This window comes from Ailuropoda melanoleuca, chromosome 4 (assembly GCF_002007445.2).
Source record: "Ailuropoda melanoleuca isolate Jingjing chromosome 4, ASM200744v2, whole genome shotgun sequence".
NCBI classification, from domain to species: domain Eukaryota; kingdom Metazoa; phylum Chordata; class Mammalia; order Carnivora; family Ursidae; genus Ailuropoda; species Ailuropoda melanoleuca.
Genome location: NC_048221.1, coordinates 36383900 through 36408769, shown reverse-complemented (window position 1 = coordinate 36408769; position 24870 = coordinate 36383900). Strand labels below are relative to the sequence as shown.

General features: G+C 37.8%; 1 protein-coding gene across 2 annotated transcripts in view; it reads left to right on the top strand.

The window, feature by feature from the left end:
- The first annotated feature begins 752 nt into the window (after positions 1-752).
- MDFIC2 (MyoD family inhibitor domain containing 2) overlaps positions 753-24870 on the top strand; it is a 105090-nt gene continuing 80972 nt past the window's right edge. For both annotated transcript variants that reach the window (XM_034657321.1, XM_034657320.1), the window contains exon 1: positions 753-840. In XM_034657321.1, coding sequence (XP_034513212.1) covers positions 753-840 — 88 coding nt within the window. The remainder of the gene's footprint in view (positions 841-24870) is intronic.

Here is a 24870-nt window from a genome sequence, read left to right as displayed (position 1 = left end):
TTCTGGCAGCAAGACAAATCTAGCACCACCCAGGGAGGGAGCGTATTTGCTTCTCTGCTCACTTCTGGCAGGGTGGAGGAATGCTGGACATCCAGAAACAACAAGGAAGGCTGCCCAGAGCATCGCCAGGCTGCTCCCCTGCCCCGTGCCTTGGGCCTCCTCTTTTGGGAACACACAGGTGAGTTGCACTGAGATGTTGATTCCAGTGGAGTATCCTTGCTCACTGGGAGCAAGCCATTGAAGTCAGGTGCAAATGCACTGAAGGTGCATTCCTAGGTCTCAGCACCTTCAGGGAGCCCCACTTGGCCTGACTTAGGTCGTAAGGTTCTCACTGGATCCAATAAATTGCTGAAAAGGTCCTTTTGAGTTTTATTGGTTATATCTTTGTATATCACTTTGCAACGTGCTTTTTTATAGACTATAAAAAAGACATTAAAACAGCAACTGAGTGTTTTTTTCACAAATCTGTGACTAGTTGTTAATCTGTTATTCTTTCGTATTTAGAAATTATTAGGTCTTATAACCATCTTTACTGCTGAAAAATGAACCATCATATAAAGTTTAGTTCTCACTGTCAATGTTTTAAAATACTACAAATGGATAAAATGTAAGACTTAACATTAGACAGTGAGCTGAAAAATTATAGAGAAAATTTTCCTATAATATGGCAGTAGTCTCTAAATATAAAGCTCAATGTTATAAATTCGGGCTCTTAATGAATTTTTTATATCACAAATTCTGTTTCCACTTAGATGTCAGAAATTGAGCTGGAAAAGATAAAAGTAAGAACAGCTGAGCATTTCGAAAATGATAAAAATAACATTTCTTGGTTAAAGGAAGGTAAGTCCTCTTGCTGTTGATTTTCTATCCATGGGAAAAATTGTGCTTTTGTTTATTAGCAAGAGGTAGTGTGGGAAAAGGAGAAAAATGTCCCAAAAGCTCAAATAATGTTAGTACTTCTGGTTTTCTTTTTTCTTTTTCTTCCTTTTTTCTTTCTTTCTTTCTTTTTTTTTTTCTTTTGGCCTAAGTGGTAGTTTGAGTGCTTTAGTATTGAAATGTTTTTTGTATGCCCTATGCTGCAGTAAATGCTGATTATTTTGTTGATAAGAGAATATACATTTTCAACCCAGACACGTATTATCTGTGGGTTCTTATGCTGTAGATACTCTCCTTTATAGCCAAGAAGACTAAATAATTTCAGGAGAAGTATTTTTTAAATAATAATCACAGAAAGACATGCATGCTGTAGGAAGTAATGTCTACAAATAGAATCACCATTCACTGTAATTAGAGAAGCCACCTTCCCAGGGGAGAACGCTCTCGGCCACGGGTCTAGCGTGGGTAAGATGGTTGCTTGAAATACACACAAATCGATATGTTCTCCTAAGATGAGTACAAATTTGTGCACTTTTGAAAATACGTAGAAACTCGTGATTATTTACTAGAAGGTTTGGTTTTATCATCTTTTCATTTTATGACTATCTTTAATGCCTCTTAAAAGAAACTGAATTAACATTTTATCTCAATAGATATGGGCCTTGTAGGTTATTGCATGAATCTATCCATTGTTTTATAAAAATTGTTTTATAAGGTCATGAGGGACTTGAATGTTTATGTCGAGGAAACTCTACAACACCAAAACAATACTAATGACATCAACCACACCGACACTGTGTATCGAGGATTACGCTGAGTCATCATACCAATCCAAGGAAGCAGTAACTATTCCTAATTTTCAGATGAGAAAAGAGAATTTCAGAGAGTTCAAGTAAAATTGCCTCAAATCTAAGTGAAATAAGTCAAGCAGAGAAAGACAATTATATGATTTCTCTCATCTATGGAACATAAGAACTAGGAAGATCGGTAGGGGAAGAAAGGGATAAAGAAAGGGGGGGGTAATCAGAAGGGGGAATGAAGCATGAGAGACTATGGACTCTGAGAAACAAACTGAGGGTCTCAGAGGGGAGGAGGGTGGGGGAATAGGATAGACTGGTGATGGGTAGTAAGGAGGGCACGTATTGCATGGTGCGCTGGGTGTTATACGCAACTAATGAAGCGTCGAACTTTACATCGGAAACCGGGGATGTACTGTATGGTGACTAACATAATATAATAAAAAAACATTAAAATAAAAAAAATTTGCCTCAAATCACAAAATTAGCAAATGACAGAGCCGGGATTCGATCCCAGACTGTGGGACTCTGTAGTATGTGAATTTTACCACTGCCTTGCCGGTTTCAAAGGAAAGATACTTTACTTACTGGGCCGGGCAGGGCTGGGTTCAGATGGTTTTTTTACAGGGTTTAAATCAACACCTCCACCTTCACACCCTCATATCTGCTCTGATCCTTAATCCCATCCTCATTCAAAAAGAGTTGACTTTGGGAAAAAAAAAAAAAAAAGATCATTTCTTCTGCCGTATGACCCAGTAATCAAAATTAATGGCTGGAGCTCGTCTCTAAAGCAGACTCTGTTTCTGGAAAAAGGCTGGTACAGACTCAAAACAATTTCAAAAAGCCACAGGGCAAGAAAATTCTCTAACTTCTCTTTATTAAATATTTTTAAATGGGATGTTTTAAAATACAATGTGGAAGTAAAAAATTGAACTTAATGGTCAGAGATCCCCCTTTGTTTTTCTTGTGAACCCCAAACCCACGAAGACAGAGGTATTCTTCACTACCACTTAGAGTAGAATTTATATTATTTATTTTTGCTTGAGTTGCTCCAGGCTATAGATGTCTCACATAGAGGTAATGGTAAAATTGATAGAACAGTCAATTGTCTCCTGAAGAATTTTTTTTTAAAAAAATTGCGTCCATTAAGTACGATTTAGGCATTGAATTCTTGTAATCTATAAAATCTAATTTCCCAGGTGACCTGTTTTATCCCATTTGGACACTTCATTTAAGCTATACTCAAATTATGTTTACTATATTTCATAAAAGGAAATTGAGCCAGATGCTAGATGACAACATCTTAATTGGGAATTATCAGGATGAGTTAGTTTTTGAACATAACTGTCTTTTTTTTTTTAATGTTAAGAAAAAGTATATGTGCCGCTAATTTTTTTTTTTTTTAAGGCAAACTGGTGCAGTACGAAGAACAGAGCATTTAAAGCAGACGGGTGTGGTTTTTAAATCTCAGCTAAGCTATTCATTAGTTGTGTGACTGTGGCAGGTTACCTAACCTCCCTGAGCCTCAGATTCCTTACTTAGCCAGGGACCACGATACCTGCTTTGTGAGATTATGGGGATAAGATTCCATTATTACTGTGGGGTTTCTTTCCCTTTTTAAAGCAGGATTCAAAATAATGTAACTATGTTTTTTGAGACCTTGATTCACACTTTGAACAGTCTGTAATAGTAACAGCTCTGTATATTCTTATAGTATTTTACATAAATTCCTTCATTTATTCCCACAATAATTGGCTATGTGGCAACATTGTCCCCATTTCACAGATTAAAGTACTGAAGTTCAGAGAGACTTTGGATCTGTTCAAACTTGCAGAACAAATAAGTGGCAACCTGAATCTTTTATTTTTTAAGATTTTATTTATTTATTTGAGAGAGAGAGTCAGAGATAGTGACAGAGAGCACGAATGGGGAGGAGAGGAAGAAGCAGGCTCCCCGATGAGCAGGGAGCCTGATGCAGGACTCGATCCCAGGACTCTGGGATCATGACCTGAGCAGAAGGCAGATGATTTACAGACTGTGCCACCCAGGCTCCCATGGCAACCCAAATCTTAAACCTGGTTCTAAATTCCGTTCTTGGCCTTCATCCACTTTGTCACAGTGACTTCTCCAATGGTTATCAATCCATATTTTAAATTTATCAACCCCTCACTTTCAAAGAAATGAAATCTGATGCTTTAAAGTTGTTCAAAAAAATTTTTCTTTTCACAAATGACAAGAGTAGCTGCTTCTCACACCACTGTGTCTCTTGCCTGCCCCTGCAACATCAGCTGAATGCTCCCTGTTGTTACAATGTAGGGAATCCTAGCAATGCCTAATTAGGGTTGGGGTCAGCCTGCCCTGGGATCACCTACAGAAAACAATGACCTCAGGGTCTGACCTCAGAGTGAGCGTGCAACTCACAGGAATTATCACCATCATTTCCAACGTGAGAACTGCTATGCCTTCTAACTTCTCAACTTCAAACGTGAATTCAGTTTATCCAATGTGACTCGACATTATTTAATCATGGCACGACTGGAGACAAGGCATGAGCAGGATAGAAAACCATAAAAAAAAAAAAATAGAAAAACAAACACGGTCCTGTACTCAAGGGGTTTATCTAGTTGTCTTGCGTTTGCCTGAAAGGTGAAGAGGCTCTTACTTACCTTCCACTTGCCCTCGGGTGGGAATGGATCGATCCCGTGTGCCTGAAGGCCTCAGCAATGGTGTCTGAGAAACATGCTGGCAGGCCTGAAAATGCACTCACTGTCAGATCAACCGAGTCTTACTTGATTTTCTACCCAACCGTCAGGCAATCTTGTACCACTACTAATCATCCTTTTTTTTTATAATAATATTTTTTTTATTATATTATGTTAGTCACCATACAGTACATCCCTGGTTTTTGATGTAAAGTTCCATGATGCATTAGTTGCGTATAACCCCCAGTGCACCATGCAATGAAGCATGAGAGACTATGGACTCTGAGAAACAAACTGAGGGCTTCAGAGGGGAGGGGGGTGGGGAATGGGATAGACTGGTGATGGGTGCTACTAATCAACCTGCCTTTAAATGCCAGACTTTTCAAATTTGAGATTTATCAGATTCCTGGGCCCCCACTTAAAGAATTCAGGAGTATTTAGGAAGCCCAAGAATAAACGCTGAAGAGCAAGACAGGTGCTTCTGAAGTAAGATGTGCACAGACCTTACGCGGAGAAACTGTGTTTTAGGACCGTCAGAGAAACACAATATAATTTTGAAATATGTACGAGGCAAGATGAAGCATGATGTACAAGTGTGGACCAAAATAGGCGAGAAAGGAGATCTTAAAGGAGCTCGGGGTCTATTTGTACGGGTGGAGAGGAGGAGATAGACGACCGGGAGCAGAGGCGTCAGGCTGGAAGACCCTGGTTTAGTGCATGGGAAATGGGCGTGTTGGCTAGTCATCTGTGAGTGGGTTAGCACAAACTGCGGGGAGCAAACAGACTGAGTTCTGACTACAGGTGAAGTCGCTGGACACAGGTTCTGGGTTGTCACGACAGGTCTGAGGGCAGGGACAGATATACTGAAACGGGATTTGGGGATATAGTTCTGTCACTGCTGTGTGGAGCGGAAAGGGACAGGCAGAGGCAAGGTTAAAGCAGGAGGGAGGGTGATGGCTAAGACAGCAATGCATTCATTCAGTAGCCCAGGAGTGAGGAAAACAACCTGGATAAAAGTCATAACAAGGAGAGGAAGAAAATAGGCCCAAATGTGGAAAAACTTTATGAAGGAAAAATTGATATAACATAGAAATTGGGGGGAAAATTGCAGGTGGAATAAGATGGCATGTAATACCCCATTAAGCCAGGGAGCATTCTGGGTAAGCATTTTAGTGCTTGTACCTTACACCATTTGATACGGAAGAGAAACATCAAAATGAAGGGATGGAAGCCTTTGAATTGTTGCCATTTGCAGTTTAAAATCATGGCATCGCCAGTGTTTGAACGGCACACAATTTTTTACAGTGTCTCCGGATTTTTCAGGAGAAGATAGAAATCTGGATTTCTGTGTGAAATCTCCAGACTTCTAAAAATGAAGTAAAAACAACAACAGCAGCAATAATAAAGCACCAGGCAGGACAAATGAAGGCAGGTTCTGTGAGTCTTTTGTAGCCCGGAGGCTACCAGTTTGTAACTTCTGTCCCAAGAGTTTGTATCTCTAAACAAAATCTATTACAATGTCCTAAAAGGCTCTTTTCCATAAATATCGCTGCATTGGCACAGATATATATAAATAAACACACACATTGATAGGTATGAGCAAAGACAAGTGTTTGAACTAAAAAAGATAAACTTAAGAACCTTGAAATAAAACTTTGACCTTCAAAAGACTAGCTGTCTGTAATTGTTTTAGTGCAGCATTCTCGTTATGGGTGTAATAAGCAGAGGGAAGACCAAAATCATGCCAAGTTAGAAGTGTGCCCTCAGCGTACCAAGGCATAGTTTCATAGTCTAACTGGGTGTTCACTCCACCCGACAGTTGTTAAATTGGGAGAAGCTCCAATTAGAAAATACATACTTGGAAATTGGGTGTGGTCAAATAAAAGGAGGGAGGAAGGCAATGCATAAGCTATGTTCTCACCTTCCATAAATACCAGGAAGAAAAGAGCATGAAAAATGAGAATTCTGTAGTTATTTTGAATTCAGTATAGCTCCTTGGTGATTGCAAAATCATTATTAAATACATTTGAAAGTAGACTTCCCTAAACTTATTTAGCATTGAAGTGGAGGGATCAGGTCACCAATGACTTGGCAACTTGAAAGCACTGGTTATCATTGAAACAGAATTCATGAATATTAGAGGCTAGTAACCCAAGATACTAAAAACAGCCTCGAGGTCCCAAAAGGCATGTTCCCCAAATTCCCTTTTCAATAAAATGCCAAACCTCAAATCCATAATCCAAGAATCACATCACAGTCCTGATCAATGTTTGTTCGCAAATGAGACAGCAAAGTGAGAATCTTACATTTATTGACTTTCACACATTCACTGGCCTTCCCTCATTCCTAAGGGAAGACAGTGTACTTCATTTGCTCAAAAAATAATTTCAGACCCTGAACATTAAAACAGTTCTAAATGCATATTTAATTCAACTCAGCAACCCATTTGATGAGGCTCTTCTAAAACTCACAGACAATGTGTTAAGCAAAGAAATGCAGATGCCACAGTCCCTGTCCTCCAGGAGCTTATGTATTTAGGTGCTTTATTATAATGACTAATAGTAATCCATACTAATAATTAGTAAGCCATACGAATTCTCCCCCTCAGATAATTCTCCTTTGTAAAGGGGCTTTTCTTGTGTCTACCTTAAAAATTAAGACATGGTAATATCCATCCATTTCCAATTGTTAACTGCCACAAATAGCATGTCTTGAAATGCCTCCTACCATGTATACACACAAAATGGAATCATTAGCTCTTCTTTCTGTACTCTTCATTAGCTTGTAAAAATGTGTTACCTCATAACCAAAATACAGGTGAGTAAAAAAAAAGTAAGTCAAATAGAATGTTGTTTTGTTTTTAAACACAGTCGAAAGGGAAAATTAGATGTGAAAGTAGGCCCTTGCAAGTCATGTAAATAAGAAAAGAAGTACAAGAACATGATTCATTTTACAAGGGTAATTATTTCGAAGCTTGGAAGCAAGATGACGTGATAGGGACTGGCATGGGGAATTATTCTTCAGAACCAGAAGAAGTTCGGTGGGAGAAATAGTTCAGTTGAGACCTAAATGACCAGAAGGAGCCAGCTGTGCTGAATCTGGGAAACGCATTCCAACAGGGAGAAGAGCCTGGGCCAATACTATGGCTCAGCATGGCTGGAGGGGAGGAAAGAAAGTGGAGGGTGGGGAGGCAAAGCAAGGTGCTTAAGTTGGAAATAATGTAGGACCTTGCTGGCCACAGTCAGGAATTTGGATATTTTTTTTCCTTATTGGAATTAGAAGCCACTGATGATTCCAAGCAGGAGAATATACAGTCACTTAAATTGTATGAAGCAAAGAGTGTATGCAGAAATAAATGAGAAGACATTGCGGTTGACCAAGGAAAAGATGATAACTGGGATAGGATAAAACTTCGAAGGTGAAAGTGGGAGAATAGAGATTGGGATCTAGTTGGGAGGTAGGGCCGAGTGAACCCGCTGGTGCATTGATGCGGGGCAATACAAAGAAATGAGTCAAGGCTGACTTCTGGTTTGAGACACTGCATGACAGTAATGCTGAATGGAGAAGAATGAGAGAAAAATTGGCTGGAGGTGAGAGAATCAGAAGATCTGGATGGGTCAGGTTAAGTGTGGAATGTCTTTGAGGCATCCCCATGAAGACTATCAACTGAACAATAGGATATATGAGATCAGTTGTTCACTCTGACTAATGTTGATGTGGAAAGTCTGCTAGAGATTTTGCATAGACCTAAGAATGAGAAGGCATTTGTTGATGGGGAGAGTGAAGGAAATGAAATAAAATTTCAGGTAAAGGACTAAGGCAGGAAAGAACATGTCATGCTCTTTGTGAATGAATGAAAACAAAAGCGTCTGGAGCATCTTGACCCAAAGGAAGGTTGGCATTCAATGAGTCTGGAGAGTTTGCTCAGGAACAGAGCTTCGAACCTTTCATAGACCTTGGTCAGCATTTTGGATTCCAATGCAATCATCCCCTGGAAATGCCTGCAAGAGATATATTTTATACTGTAGTAAAAATATCCCACTACATTTTATTCTCAAAAGACTGTAAGGTAAGAGACTAACAAGGACAACACACTACTTTCAAAATCTAATAATTACAAAATAATTACAAAAAAGCTTTAATAGTTTTTATTAGTCAGGGTTCTCCAGAGAAACAAAATAAATAGAATGGATGGATGGATGGATGGATGGATGGATAATAGATAGATGATTGATAGATTGATTTATTATGACAAGGGACTGGCTGACACAATTATGGAGGCTGAGAGGTTTCATGATCCATTGTCTGCAAACTGGAGGCTTAGGAAAGCCAACAGTATAGTGCCCAACCAAGTCCCAATTTCTGTGAGCCAATGATGTAAAGCCTGGTCCAAGTAGCAAGTTCTGAGAAACAGGAGTGTCCAAAGGCACAAGAAGATAGATATTATAGTTCAAATGAAGAGAGAAAATTTGCCTTTCTTCTGCCTTTTTGTTTCATCTAACAGATTGGATGATGCCTACCCACATTGGTGAAAGCTTATTAAAAAAAAAAAAATCAGACTACAAATACAAGTGTTAATCTATTCCTGAAACACCCTCATGGACACACCTGAAATAATATTTTACCAGCTACCTGGGTATCCCTTAGCCTAGCCAACTGACATATAAAATTATTCATCACATTGTTCTTGAGAAAAAAAGTAACAGTGATTTTAGCTAAATTAATAAAAAGAGGAATTTATTGGAAGGCTTGGAGGTAGCTTACAGTCTAGAGGAAATATCCAGGTCCAAAATGGGCAGGAACCAATCCAGCTCTGGTGATCCAGATAGCAAGACTTAACAGCATACTTGGGTCACCACTCCTAGAACAAATTGACTCTACATACTTTTCTGTCCTCCCATACTCAAGACTCCAAATCCCAAGGAAGAAAACTCATTAGCTTTGGCCATGAGTCCCCCTTGTGGTTAGGCAAGGCAGGGAACCTTGACTGACAGTACCACAAGTCTGCATCTAAAGGGATAGAGATGCTTCCTCAGAGGGAATTCAGGGAATTCGGCACCAGAATAGAGGGAGAACAGATGCTGTGTGGCCCCCAAATGGTGTTGACTCTGTGAGCCAGTACCCATGATCTGACTTCCAGTGCTTTTCTCAGCAACGGAGAATATTTTCTTAAGAACCTGACATGTGCTGTTGATGGAGCGCTGAACATTTCAGGAAGGAGAGTACTTACTTTAAATGTATTGGTCCTCTACTGAAGTTCAAGTGTCAGAATCATTTTGATTCTCTGATAAACTTATTTTATGTTTAGAAGGTTCAGTAAAAGATGAGATATTCTGTGTTCTCATAGGTCAACAAATTAAATTCCAGTGGCACGTCCTACAGCTGACGTTTGAAATTTCTTTCCAACTAAGCCTATAAAGTAGTAAGCTCATTTCTTATAAAATGATGATGTTGATCCCAATGGAATGGAAGGCCTACAAGATGCCGTGTCAGCCTTGAGACTATGACCAGATGAATTAATCAGTGCAAAGTCCCTATAAGTTGTTAAACAGCAGATTTAAGGACTCTCTTTCAACGATGATAGGGCAGTACATCACGTCCAGAATGATCTTAGCTCACCATTATTAATTGCAATTTTATGAACTAGGAGTGAAGCAATTTGTAGAGACTGGAAACCATCTCTCCTGTCTTAACAGGAAGGAGAAAATTGTAGATAACTAGAAACTTCAAGAGATTTACTCCTTTCAGTTGAGATGTTCAATAGACACATTCGTTTTCTATACGTCACAACAGCTGTTGACGTGGTCCACTTAATCAACATTAGTAGGAAGAGCCATCTTCGAGTGAGAGAAAAAAGTCCCTTATGTTCTATGCCTCAGGAATAAGGACATTCCATTTCTTACAAATTCTACAAAGAGATACTTTATTTTTATATGATTATGGCCCATTTCTTTCAGCTTAGGAACAGCATTTAGAGGGAATATACTCTCTAATAAAACGCACCTACACTAGGTGTTCACCAGACCATTAGTAAAAAAAGAAATGTGAATAGAGCAAATGAAGACATCACTCTACAGGCATAAATCATTTCAACCATTTTAGCCATTATTTAAGCCTGTCGAAAAGTAAATGTGCAGCAAAGACGAAAAGCAAGGGCAATGACGGTAGTTTTGCCAGTGTCTAACTTCAGGAAAAAATAGAGAGGACAACTCATAGAGGTGTAGTATTAAATAAGACATCAGGAAATCCTTCCTCTTGAGCAGAATTTCCACACCAATGTGGATTTAAAAAGCAATAATTACATTGCAGAAGGTAAGAAAGGTGCTTTGTGATGTCTAATCTCAAACAACAGACAATAGGACAGGAAAATCTGCATTTTAGCTCTTCTTTCACTTACCAATTTTATTTTCTTTTTAATGTGCAGAATAGTCAACATGACAGACAGGAAAACAAATTTCTTCTGGAGTTACCAAAAGATAGATGCTAATACTAAAACATCTTGAATATAAATTGCATAAACACATACAAAGTACATATAAATAAACTCTTCCAGAGAAAAAACATATCGAAAGTTATATGCAGGCCGCAGTTAGTAAAAAGGAAAAAAACTCCACTCTATGCATGTGTCTTAAAACTAATTTCCTACAACAATACATGAGAAATCAGATTGATAAGATAAACCATTCATACCATAAAACAAGTACAAAATAATATGAAATTAAGTAAACTCAAACAGCAAATGTTTTGATTTCCTGCAAGGCACAGACTTAAATAACATACTATGACTCCTATGCCAAGAACCTCATAATTCAGTTGGGGAAACAAAATACCAACAGTATATCCTGTTTGCTATATGATTCAGACAGGAGCAAGCTTGGAAGTAAGCTGTATTTAAATCATAGTAGAATGTCCACAAACCATTTGGATGGAATCTTTCAGTATCAAATCTCTCACATACCAAACCATATGGGTACATCCAATTCCTTAGATAGATACAGATTTCTCTTAAGATTATAACAGTGCTTTTTGCTTTGTCTCATCTTTAATGGATTTAGCAGAGTTGATTTAAAACAACTATACTAAGGAGTCATTTGAAAATGGCCGAGTTCATTTAAAAATAATAACTTCGATTCATTACATAGTCTCTTAAAAGAAAAGACCTTTTGTGTAAATTTCCTTTAATGTATTACCAGCCCTTTTCCTTAAAAAGAGAGCTAGAGAGAGAGAAAACAACTGATATCCTTATTTTAAAATGAGGAAAAACTATAACATAAAGAGATAGAGATATTTAATAGATAGTAAGGGAGTTCATGTTTCCAAGGGAGATTCTTAAGGGGATAATTTATTCCATGAAGAGAGAAAATTACACTAAGGACTTTTTTAAAAAGTAAAATAACAACACAACCTAGAGGTATAGTCTATTTATAGGTCATAAATATATTGAGTGTCTAAATTCAGTACTCTTGTTAAGCCTCTAAATACTTGTAGGCCAACATCTACTAATTAAAAGACAGACTCTCGTGTCTCAGTCTTTCAGGCTAAATGCTCAGGTGTGAGATCTGTAACATAACTTGCTCTCTAATAGAAGAATGTGCTCTGTCCCAGTTCTACTTAAGGAAACCAGTCTCATCTTGGACTCCCCTGGGACCAACTAGCAGAAATAACTTGATCTTATCGTTTAGAGATCAGTAATGCTCCACAGGAACCAAATTTACATTTTGTTTACTTATAAATATTTTTCATTTTTTTTCCAAATTTAAATTTAAAGACACTGAACAGAAAAAAGTTACATAGTTAAAAAATTATATATGTACTATATAAAATTATATATAATATATAACTATGTATAATATACATAACTATACATATTATGTATATAATACATATATATATGACTATGTTGCTCGAAAAAATATGTTATTCCATTCTTCTCTCTGCTCTTCCAACAATACATTTGTTGACTGTCTTCTGTTTGTCAGATTACACAGTATTTCTATGAGTCAAACATAAATAACACTGTAGGTGCCTACAATCAGTGTATGTGTGATTGGAGGGGGAGGTGGTAGTTAAGGCAAGTTCACCATAAGTCAATAGATTTAAATAAAGCAGAAATGTTTAAGTACTAGACTGTTAATTGCTCTAGGGCAAGAGTATATCAAGCTTGTTTGCCTCTTTATTTGAGCACCAAGATAGCCCCTAGAACACAGGAATTGCTAAAAAAAATGATATGAATAAATGAATATACAAATAAATTTTCAAAAATTCTATGACATTCAGAGGTAGGAAAAGTACACCTAGAATCTGGAAAAAGTGCGAGTTCAGCCGAGCTATATAAATAATTTGTAGGGTTTTAATAGGCAGTAGCATTACAGACTAATGAATATGATGATCTGAAGTGGAGACAGAAAAGTCCAGAGCGTTCAGAGAACAGTAGTTATGTTTGGCTGGGTGAAGGATATGTGTGGGAGAGCAGGAAATAAACCTTGGGTGTATTATAAAAGATTTTGAATACCACGCTGAAGAGCATAAACCAAATATCCTAAGACAAAGAGAAGTGATCAGACATATCTGGGGTTGAGGTCAGGAGAGCAGGAAGGACCTCAGGGTAACAGAATCAACTCTGAGCTCTAGAAAACATTTGTGATTTGAGGATCTTCGTGAAGATGGATTGGAAGAAATAGAGGTGAAGGGTGGAAACAGAGTGACTAGTTAGAAGCTTGTTGCATCCACAGATGAGGAAGAATGACTTCTGAATTAGGAAACTGGTTGCCAGGGCAATGGACACAAAGGTACTAGCATCCAAGAGAGTGCTGGTCCCAATGCCTTGGCCATAAACTGGATATTAAGGCATAGAAGGAAGAAGGAGTTAGCAGATACTATAGAAAGCCTCTGAACTGAAACTTCAATTTCTAGTGTGTGCGTGTGTGTGTGTGTCCTTATGTAAATAGTCTGTTTATTTCAGAAAAATTAGAAGATGTGAATAGCCAAAATCACTCCAAATCCTGACATCAAGAGATAGCCACTTTACATCTTTCTTCTGTATTTCAGATTCATGAGTCAATGTTTGCATGCGTGTTTGTATGCACGCATACAAAATTAGTAATTAGTAATTAATAAATGAACAATTTTAATAAAATCTGATTACGCAACATATTTAATACTGTGTTTTTCTTACTTGTCAATGAATATGAATTCCTTTCCAGATGAATATAGATGTACAGCATCATTTCAATGGTTATACACATGGTATTCCACTAGTGAAGTAATAAAATATAGACAACCAGTTTCCATGTTTGGGTATTCAGGTTGTTTCCAATGTCGTGCTCTTAAATCTCACATTACAGCATCTACTAGAAGCTCCTTGTAAGTGAACGAAGGAAAAGCATCTTGCAGAGTCCTCACCCCTCACCTCTGTTTTACAGGTGACAATTTCCAATATTTTGTGCATCAGTACATCGGTTTAGTTACGTGACAGCCATATGCAGAAGGCCTTAGCGTGCTTTTCTTCTACAGATGAAGAAAGTTAAGTCAGAGATGTTTAGATAATTGGTCCTAAGTCTCATGGGTAATGAACACCAGGACTAGGTCTCATTCCAGGTATTCTGATTCTGAATCCAGTGCTTTCCCATTATGGACTCTGCTTTGAGATACACTTGAAGGTAGATAACCAATAACCCCTCATTGGCACTCATTTTGACAACTAAAATTAAAGGAGCTGGGAAAAGCTCAGAAAAGTCATGCAGATGATGCATATTTCAACCTATTATTCATTTAGCTGGATTCTCTCAACCCCTATCTTCAGCCCGGTCATGGTGACTTGAATGGGAAGGAGGATTTAGTTATGACATCAAGCAAAAATTCAGAAGCCAGCTTATCTACAGATTGTAGTGATTAAATAGTTCAGAATGAATTACACCTCTGTCATATTATACTGCATTCATATTTAAGAGATATCAATTGGAGTCCAGCTCCCATAATTTCCAGTCACTTAAGACACAAGTGAGTTATAAGGATTAATCATTTTAATATCTTCCTGTTGAAGCTGGCTAAACAAAAAGCATGGCCAATGGAGGAGGGAAGTGGCTATCTTATTTTGTTTGTTGATCTTTGTGAAACAAGCACTTGAAAATAAAACATACCACATCAAAGTGTGGGGGGTGGGGGAAATAACTAATGGCAGAATCAACTATGATCAGATTATGAAACAGCAATATATTTTTGCATGGGCAATAAACAGATCAAAAACCTGCAAACTAAAGGGTATTTAGATGCCAAATCTAACTTTAATTTTCAAATATCCATATCTGGTCATACCATCTCTCCAGCAAGAAAATTATATTACACACAGCCCTGCTTCCTCATATTCAGCAAGTAGCAGCCCATCGTCAACCATAGACATGACCTTGACTTTCCCTCTTATATTTAGAATTTTAAAAAATTTCTCCCTTTAAATCTTTAAACAGCAGGATTTAGCAAAGAATAAAAGACACCACTCTGTAAAAGCTTTAAGCCAGAAACAAATACACTTCCGCTAGCCATTACAGACACTGCATCCATTGTATTTTTCAATTATGAATTAATCTCAGTCATACTTTGGTGATCAGAAGCCTGTGAGTTTACAATAATAATATGTTTTAGTTAAAATGATAAAGCTTGGAGTTCAAAAAAGCTAGGTAGTCAAATGATACTTTACAAATTACCGGAATTTTTAACATCTACCTTAGAGAAGGAAAACAACAGTAACAAAATGCTTAAGGAAGGATTTTACTTCCTCACTTTACATAAGGAGAAAACAAAGGCAAACACTCTTCCACTCTCCAAGAAGAATTGCAATGAAGCTCAAGGAATTGTGATTCCCCAAATATGCTTACTGTTCCGCAAGGTACCCAGACGTATGCAATAATAAGCATCTGTATTTCTGTCCAACTGAAACTATAGACATTACATGAATTTGGCATTAGCAAGCAGAGAAACTAACTGAAGAACTTGGGGGTTAAACAAAGGTATAGTCTAATGACAGCCCTTTAGTGGCTCGAATATCTAAACTGTTCATTTCCACCAAGACATTCAGTCTTTTTGCGGTTTGTAGCATTTACCTTACAATCCCTATCTCAGCTTTCCCTCGCATATTTAAGTAAACAGGTAGGCTCTTTGGTTCTTTCACTTTGTTTTCATAAGGACTCATTTTACAGTAATTAACTATCCAGAGCCAGGCAAAAGAATTTGTACAATTATTAAAATTGTCCAATGTTAAATTCAATAAGAGAAGCGTGCTTCAATATAAATTTAGTTTGTTCTCTCTTTTTTTTAAAGATGTATTTATTTTAGAGCGAAAGAGAGAGAGGGAGAGAGAGAGAGAGCGTGAGCACCAGTAGAGGGAGAGGGGCAGACGGAGGGACCCTTCAAGCAGATCCTCCACTGAGCATGAAGCCTGACGAGGGGCTCAATCTCACCACCCTGAGATCATGACCTGAGCCGAAATCAAGAGCCAGACTCTCAACCTCCGCCAACTGAGCCACCCAGGTGCCCCTTGTTCTCTTTTTTAAAGTTACCAGGGCTCAGAGAGAAATAGGTTTGCATTATTTCTGAATAAATGTCTGATAAGACAGGATAAATACCCTTACTGGTCAATCAACAAACATTGGTAAAGCCATGATACACTGGGAGACATGGACCAGAGCCTGGCAACACCCTAAACCACAGAGGCAGAACACAGTACTGAACAGCATGTGAACGAAGCTATACTAAGGGCAATAAGAAAATGTTAAGTGGCAGTAAGCACAGAGGGGCCATGATTGGATGTGCCTTTTAAAAAGGCGATTGGCAGCAATGTGGATGGGAAAGGACGAAAAGCTGATTGGTGGATGGCAGGTAGGAGGGCTTATGAAAGCCAAAGTAAGAATTAAAAGAATGACAGTGTAAATGGGAAGAGAAATTTGAGAACACATTGAAAATTAGAATTGTCAGGACTTCTGGTAAATTGGTTCTGGGGACAAAGCAGACAGAGACAACAAGGGCAGCACCCAGGTTGCTGGGAAAATAATCAAGCTCTTTGCTCCATGGGAAACACAGGAATTACAGTGTATACTCCACCTGGCATGAATTAAATAACAACTTATTTTAACTGTTAAAATTTACCTTTAAAAAAATTTTAATGACCTTATCTGAAATGTATGTTAACTAGTGTCAAGGTGTTAGAAGTGATAGGTCTAGAAACTGGGTCTGAGTATTTTTCAGACTTTGATGAACTAAAATGAGGTCCATCATAGTCTCTGGTAAGTTTTGGAAGCAGTAGTTAGCAGGAAGAAATTATCATGTATAGTTTGTTTCCATCTCTTAGGGAGACAATAAGCCAACAATTTAGACAGGGAAAAGCAGCATAGGGTTTAAATTAAATTCCATGCAGCTCATGTGTTGAACTACAATTTATTTGGGGGATTATGGGAAAAGGAAACCTAAGGTTTTTAAGAGATGCAAACAACGACTTCATTTTATCTTTGCCTTATTGCAAAGTGAGGAAAACGTTCTGATAAACAAGGCTTTCCCTTTTTCCCCATCAGTAAACATGTTGCTGCTTTGAATGAACTGTCAGATGTAAAACAGTTTTAGAATTCTGCCGGTGTCTTCAAGATGCCACCCTCCTTAGACACTCGCTTAAATGGTGTACAAAGAGGCTGTGAGGACAACGAGACACAGGGTGGGGGTCGTATGCTGGGAGCTTCTGATGAAGATTTGTACTTTGTTTCATTTCATTTGGGAGAAGGTGGATGGCTGGTTCCTTTATTTTGTTTTGTTTTTGTTCTTTGTTCTTTGGCCACTAAATTCTCTCTCGGATGCTGTCAAGTTTTCCTGTGATGCCTGGAAGTGGAGAAGCCGTCTTGTCACCATAAAGTTTGTTATCAGACTGATAATAGAGCTACACCTAACCCAGAACGGCCCAGGGGAAAAAATGGGAAAGGGGAAAGGGGGAAAGGGAAAGGGAAAGGGCACAGGGAAAAAAAACTGTTATAAAAGATGTTGAGCCATGGATTTGATCATCCTTGAATGCCCTACTTATGAATGGGCACACGAGAAACACATTACCTTATTTTTTAAGCCAGCTTGAGTTGGAATTTTCTGTTATTTCCAGATGAAGGCTACTTTCCTGAATGAGCAAAAATGAATGAAAAGTACCGAGCACCCAATAATAACTACTATTATTATTACTAACTTACATTTTTTTCTCATGGCTTACTTTTTAGGTCTCTTCCTCCCTTTATCTGACCCTTTTGAAACCACCAGGGAATGTGTGGTTTCTGATTCCTTTCTCTATTTCCCTACACATCCACATGGTGTCTGGCAACAGGAAGTACTCATAAACATTGTCAAATTGAAATGAAATGGAATCTAACCATCCTTGCTATTAAAAAGTCTTCTGTGGTGACAAAAACCAAGCTAACGCCATTTTATCTCCCCATAGCACCCATCTAAAACAGAAGTGTTTATTTTCACTAATCTCTAACTAAAATTTAGAATTCCCTTCACTCATAAATACAGGCAGTATCACAACAGTGGTATTGGTGACAACTGTGATTTTGTGAAGACCAGAAGTCACAGATATTTTCATATCACATTATAATTGTCTCTGATATCTCAAAATGTTGTTCTGCTTTTTTATTTTAATTTGATTTTAATTCCAATATAGTTAACATACAATGTTATATTCGTGTCAATACTGTTTACTCTTATCCCATCATTCGTATTCAGTTTCTAGGTCTTATTTAACTTAATGATAAATATGCACATAGATTACTTTATCAAAAAATTTCAAATATTTTGCTAAGTGTATGTAATTGGTTTTGTATGTATTTTTTAATGCATTTAAAATATTATTCTGAGGAGGGGTCCATGGGCTTCATCAGGCTTCCATGGCACAAAAATACGTTAAGGATCCCTGCACTAAAGGAAAGCAAACAAGCAGAACACTTCCTGAAATCTGAACAGCGGGGCTGGGGAGCTGGGTTGGGTAACACTGAGCCTCTGCCCCTCCCATTATATAATATGCTACTGATTTCCTGTCAAACAGTACAAATCAAAGGCCTGAGACTGCATGACCAACAAAGTCTTCCCTTCTTTCAAGGAGATAATCATTTCCATTTTTAGTAATCGATTGTATATATGTTTCTCTTATTAAATAATTTTAAATCATAAATATACTAAGCTTATTTTGAAAAAGTTGTTTCTGTAGGAAATATAACCATGAGGGTAATTCAGCCATTTAAGAAAAAATCTGAGGGGCATCTGGGTGGCCAGTCAATGGTTATGCATCGGACTCTCGATTTTGGCTCAGGTCAGGATCTCAGGGTTGTAAGACAGGGCTCTGTGCTGGACATGGAGCCTACTTAAGATTCTCTCTCTCCTCTCCCTCTGCCACTCAACCCTAAAAAAATCTGAACAAAACTCCTATTTTTTTAAATAATTTTTGTACAATTCCATTGTGTAATCATGAAAAGGGGATTCTTCCCTTTATCCACATATATATAACATATATAGATATAGATAACACCTATATCTATACAGATATATATTATCATATATATAGTTTTAAATATCTGTGTATCATTAAAGAGAACATTTCATAGGTGTCATACTAGAAATGAATTTTTGTCAAGTTATTATGCGGCATGAAAGGGCTATTGCTCAAAAAAAGAAAAATTCATCCCAATACAAGATACTCCTACATAAAAAGTACGTTAAAAAGTATAACAAATACAAAGTACTCCTACATAAAAAAATTAAAAAACAAGTTTATAAACTTTCTTTTCTCAATGTCTCTCAAACTAAAGGAGTCAGACACACACATAGCTTGAATCCCATCTTTGCAATTACTTCGAGATTCACTTAATAGTGATTAGCAGTAATTAAGTTCACTATGTATCAGGCACAGTGGCTGAAAATAGCGATCAAAGGGAATAAGGCAGGCACAGTAACAACACTCAGAGGCCCCAGTTGAGCTAGGCAGATATTACATATTACAAAGAATTGGCTAAGCACAATTGATATCAATATTATAAGAGAAAAACACAGGGTGTATATTCTCACTTAATTCTTACAACAACTCTGTGATATACATACTACTATCTTCATTTTGTAAAAAGAAGCTTGAATTCAGAGAGATGATGTAATATGTCCTAAGGGGGCCACAGATCTGCCAGTTGAACAGGGGAGATTAATACAAAATTAGTCATAAAGCAATAACTTTATAATTAATATTAATCATATTTATAATTAATAATACTAATGTTTACCTTCTTGAGGAAAGAGATCATTTATTCATATTTGAAGCCATCATGTCTCATATATGATAGATAGAACTCAACAAAGGAATGACTCTTAATTAAAAATAAACCATTGGGCGAACTTAAGTAGGAGATGGAGAATGGGAAAAAAGAAAGTATTATACTCCTACATTCTGCCAACAACAAGATCTTCAGATGCAGACTACACATCTTGGAACAAAGTAAGGTTCATCCTTATTTAAAAAAAAAAAGGCACCATCTGGTTTATAATGGAAGTGATGTTTATAATGGAAGAGGCTACGCATGTGTGGGGGCTGGGGTTTAGGAAATCTCTGAACCTCCCTCTCAATTGTTTTATAAACCCAAAACCACTCTCAAAATTGTTTTTAAATTCCTTAAAAAATAATAAATAAACAGACAAAGGATATTTATATTACTCATTTAATGAGCACGTATTATACGGGTAACAAATACTTTAGCATCTTGAACTTTGTGGTTCTAATCTACTGTCAGTGAGTCCTAGGATGCTGTGTTGAAGAGGATTCTGAGTGGGATAAGGGGAGCAACTCTGTCTTGAGTACCAGAGGGAAGAATGTCAGCACACTTGCCAAAGATCTGCCCTTTTTGTCCACTGATGCTCCTGGCCCTGGGCTGAGAGTATTGTCTCTTCTCAGGAGAATCTCCGAGTATAGTGAGAGATAAGGGCCAAGAAACAGAAAAAGTATGATATACTATGACAAGTACCAGAACACAGGCAGGTCAGGACTGTGGGCCAGTCCAGAGAAGGGAGATAAGAGCTCTACATGGAAAATTAGTAACTCATATTAGTTCTAATAATAATAATAACAGTGTACACATATCGTTTGCAATTTGTCTGCCATTGTCCTAAGCACTTACTTTTTGAATTCATCGAATTCTCTCAAAAAACACACAAGATGGCTATTTGTATTACCCCCATTTCACAAATGAGACAACTGAGCTCTATAAAAATAGAAGTAATTTGCCCAAGATCTATATGTGGTAAGTAGGAAAGTCAGGTGCAAACCCCTTATGGGCCAGAACCCTAGTTGTTAACCATTAAAATGTGTGAAAAATGCTCTCTCTCTTTTTTTTTTTTTTTGCATAGGATAGGTGTCCTACAGAGATAGGTAAAATTACTTTAAGAATATGATTTTCCTTGGTAAGAAACAAGTAATTTAGAACTACAGTGATTAAAGTTTAACCCACGTAACATTGTCAGTAAAACTTCAAAAACACGGATCAGCTACACCAATTCCATTTACTCTTGATGTTTGTTGTTCTTCAAAGACTGCTTTTCTTGCTTTTGTTTTTGTTTCCAGAAAGGTTAACACAAATACGTAAGGAGTCAAATACGAATTTTGATAGTTTACAATTTGGAATTGAGTTAACCTCACCAGAAAATTTAGGGCAAGATTACTGAAAAAAAATCATAAGAATGAACAAGTACAAATATCTTGGCCTTGTCACTTTTCCTGCTAGCTAACATTCGTTATGTCTGTCTAATGAGATAAAAACTATAAATGAAACACCACATGACCCTTGCTTTCATGGAACTTTAACTAGAACAAGGTGACAGTTTTAAGAGTTGTACTCATGAAAACCAGTCTAATTGGGCTTTAAAATCAAGTTCTATTCAGGACATTAAAAAGCCATTAGCCAGTATTTTTGCCACCCAAAGACTATGGAAAGGCCGTCTGTTTCAGTGGGGGATGACTAACATTCAGGGATCAGAAACAGAGTTAAGATTAATAATCTTGCAAGATTATTAACAGCACATATATTAACTACTTAATTTTTGACATTTTACACATTCTTTAAAAAATACATTATTTATTCACCACCCAGATTTAACAGATGTTAACATTTGGCCATATTTGCCTCAGATCCTTTTTTTTCTTCTTCTTCTTCTTTTCTCTCTCTTTTTAAGAAATAAGCATCACATACTCTTTACTCTGTCTTACTCTGTATGAAATCAGGACTCTAACTGGCAGCTCCCTTAAAATTCAGACAAACAAACCCCGACCTTTATCATGATAATAGCTACAAAGAACCTGACCCAAACATCAATCTCTTTAATCTGTGCAAGGCCCACGGAGGGAAGTGGGTGACCCAATTATGTCCATTGTACAGATTAGGTAACAGGAACAAAGAGAAGCTGAGACTAGTCCTCAAAGTCCTTGTTCTTTGCGTATGTCTCTAGTACCCAGGAAGAATGATGATATCCATCAGTCTCAATAGTAACTACCCAGACTCAGCTACCTCCAAATCCAGGTCCTATTCATTCCACTATTATTGAGCATTTACTATCTGCCAAGCACAGTGCATTAAAAACACAGACCAACCAAAAAGCAATCACTCAGAGTACTGTATCATTTTGCAAGGCTTCTGCAAATCTATTCCAGTGTTTTCCCTTCTAATGAGGCTGGGATTTACAGGCATCTCCTGCCACAGGACTGCTTATGTTCCCGACCACCTAGTGCTGGTGTCAGTGCCAAGATAAGTAGATTCTATTATTTGATTGTTAATCACCCCGAAGCCAGTGCTGGAGAGAATCCTACTGAGGTTTCTAAGCACTAGCTCCCAAACCCTTGATGATCGGGATATTCAATTGCTTCTTCAGTCTCCTGCTCCATTTGTCTTGTTACCAGTTAGTCTTGGTGACAGGCATATCTTGGACACCCAAAGTTTTTAAGACTTATCTTTTATTTTCCCTTTTCTTGTTTTGTATTGGTGAGAAAATATTGACAGTTTCGTTCATTCTACAAATACTTAACACCTCATTTTTCCAGCCACTGTTCTAGGTTCTGTGGAAGGAATAAAAAAAAAAAAGTCATATGTGTTTATACTTTAGTGGAGAATGGTAGGCAATCAACAAACAAGTATATGGAATGGCCGGTGTTGAGAAGTGTTAAGGGGTAGAAGCAGGTAGGTTATAAACTGGTTAGTCAAGGAAGGCTTCTCTGATTAGCTAACACCTAGCAGATACCAGAATGAAATAAGGGCAAGCGCCATGTTTATACCCACAGGGAGAGAATTTCCAGCATGGGGAAGAGCAAGTGCAATGTCCCTGAGTCAGGAGAGTGCTTGCCATGTTCAAGGCCAAAGAGGTAGGATGAGCCAGGTTGAGTGGTAAGAGTGAGGGTCGGAGAGGTTAAGGGGCTGGAGAGAAGATTTTAGATTTTAGTTAGGGAGGAATGAGAAATCATTAGCATGTGTAAGTAACATGATCTGATTTGTGAAATTTAGGTGGTAGGAATAATACAGGTGGTCCTTTGGGACTTTAGTGGGAGAACACATCAGATTCCAAGTGAGTCATGTGTCTTTCCAGAATGGCTTCAATTTCCAGCTAGGACTTGCCACATAGAGTACACAGGGTGCTCAAGCAGATCGAGGGGCCACCTGTGCTGGCATCACTCCAAGAGCTTTTTAGGCCTGAAGATTTCATGAGACCCACAAGATAGGATAAACCAAAATTTCTATAGCTGGAGCTAAGGAATCTGCATTTCAAACAAGGTGCCCTGATGACTTAGGAGTGTAAAAATTTTGGACAACTCTGAAGTCAGGGAAAGCTTAGCAGGGAAGAGAATTATTGAACTGAGTTTCAAACACAAGAAAGAGTCAACCTGTGGGAAAGAAGCAGGAAGTGATGATGGAGGAGGATCCATCAAGGAGAGGAACCATCATGGATAAACACTTAGAGACATAAAATATCAGCTGATAATTAGATTCCTGCATTCAATTTGACACAACTGGAGTGACCTTTTTTTTTTTTTAACTTTTACCCTGTGCCAGACAGATATGTGGTCTCATTTTATCACCCCAATAACCATGAGAGGGCCCTTCATGGGAAAGGGAAGTGAGGGTCAGAGAAACTATGTGGCCTATCCAAGACTACTTGGCTACTAAATGGTAAAGGCAGAATTGAAGCAAATGTGGTTTAACTCTGAAGCATGGGACCTTAATTATTAGATTGAGGAGAGTCAAATAATGAGGTCTGAGAGATAAAAGGACAGATCAGGAGGTCCTGAATGCCTTCCTATAAGCCAAGACACTAACTTGCTACTTGTGTCATTTCATTTGTCTTCACGACAGCCCTGTGATTCAGGGTGTTTTGCTATGCTTTAAAAGAGGAATGTGAGGCATAAGGTAACATAAGTGACTTTACCAAGGCCGCTCATTTATCAATTGGTAGAGACAGAGATGTCAACCTAAATCCCTATGATTCTAAAACTTGTGTTCTCAGGACCTCTCTTTGGCCCCATATATTCTCCACACATGCTCAAGTGTACATAGAAAACATATGCCAAAGCTAAGTGTATTTTTCCTGCATTTTCTGTACATGCAGCATATAAAAGCATTTTAATCTATTAAAACAATAGTGCTGACAGCACAACAGCACAGAGCAGCTGGAATTTTCCTATGCTACTGATGAATGTACATTTTGGGAAAACTGCTACCCAAGGCTAAAAAAACCAAAATCCCATTGTATAATACAGCAATTCTAATTCCAGATTTATCCCCAAAAGAAATGAGTGTTGATGCCCCTTGCACAAAAGCGTGTGCAAGAGTGTTCAAAGCAGCTTTATTCAAAATGGTCACTCACCAGGAACAGCCTCAATGTCGCCTAATAATAATGTAGATAAATAAATCGTGGGATAGTCCTGCAATGAAGATACTACACAGCAATAAAAAGAATGAACTACTGGTACATGTAATAACATGGGTGAATCTTACCAATATGGTACTCAGCAAATGAAGTTAAAGATAAAAGAATGTACATTATATGGTCCCATTCATATGAAGAAGAGGCAAAAGTCATCTATAGTGATAGAAGTCAGAATAATAGTGTAGCTATTCTTGGGGCAAAGGTGCTGACTGGGAGTGGGGGTGACAGGAACTGTCTAAGGTGCTGAATGTGTTCTACATTTTGAAGGGTAGTGGTTACATGGGCATACGCAAAAAATTAAGTCAATCTGTATGCTCAAGATTTGTGAACTCTATTATACATAAGTAATACCTCAATGAAATTTTAATTTATAGCACTGAGAAGCCAATAAAATCTGGCCAGCTAGCTATCAATAGTCATCCTCTTATTAAAACTGAGTTCCATCTTAATTAGATCTGTCTCATCCTTTCATCCCCTGTAACTGGCACATAATGGGACTCAGCAAGAACTTACATAACAATGAGCACAGG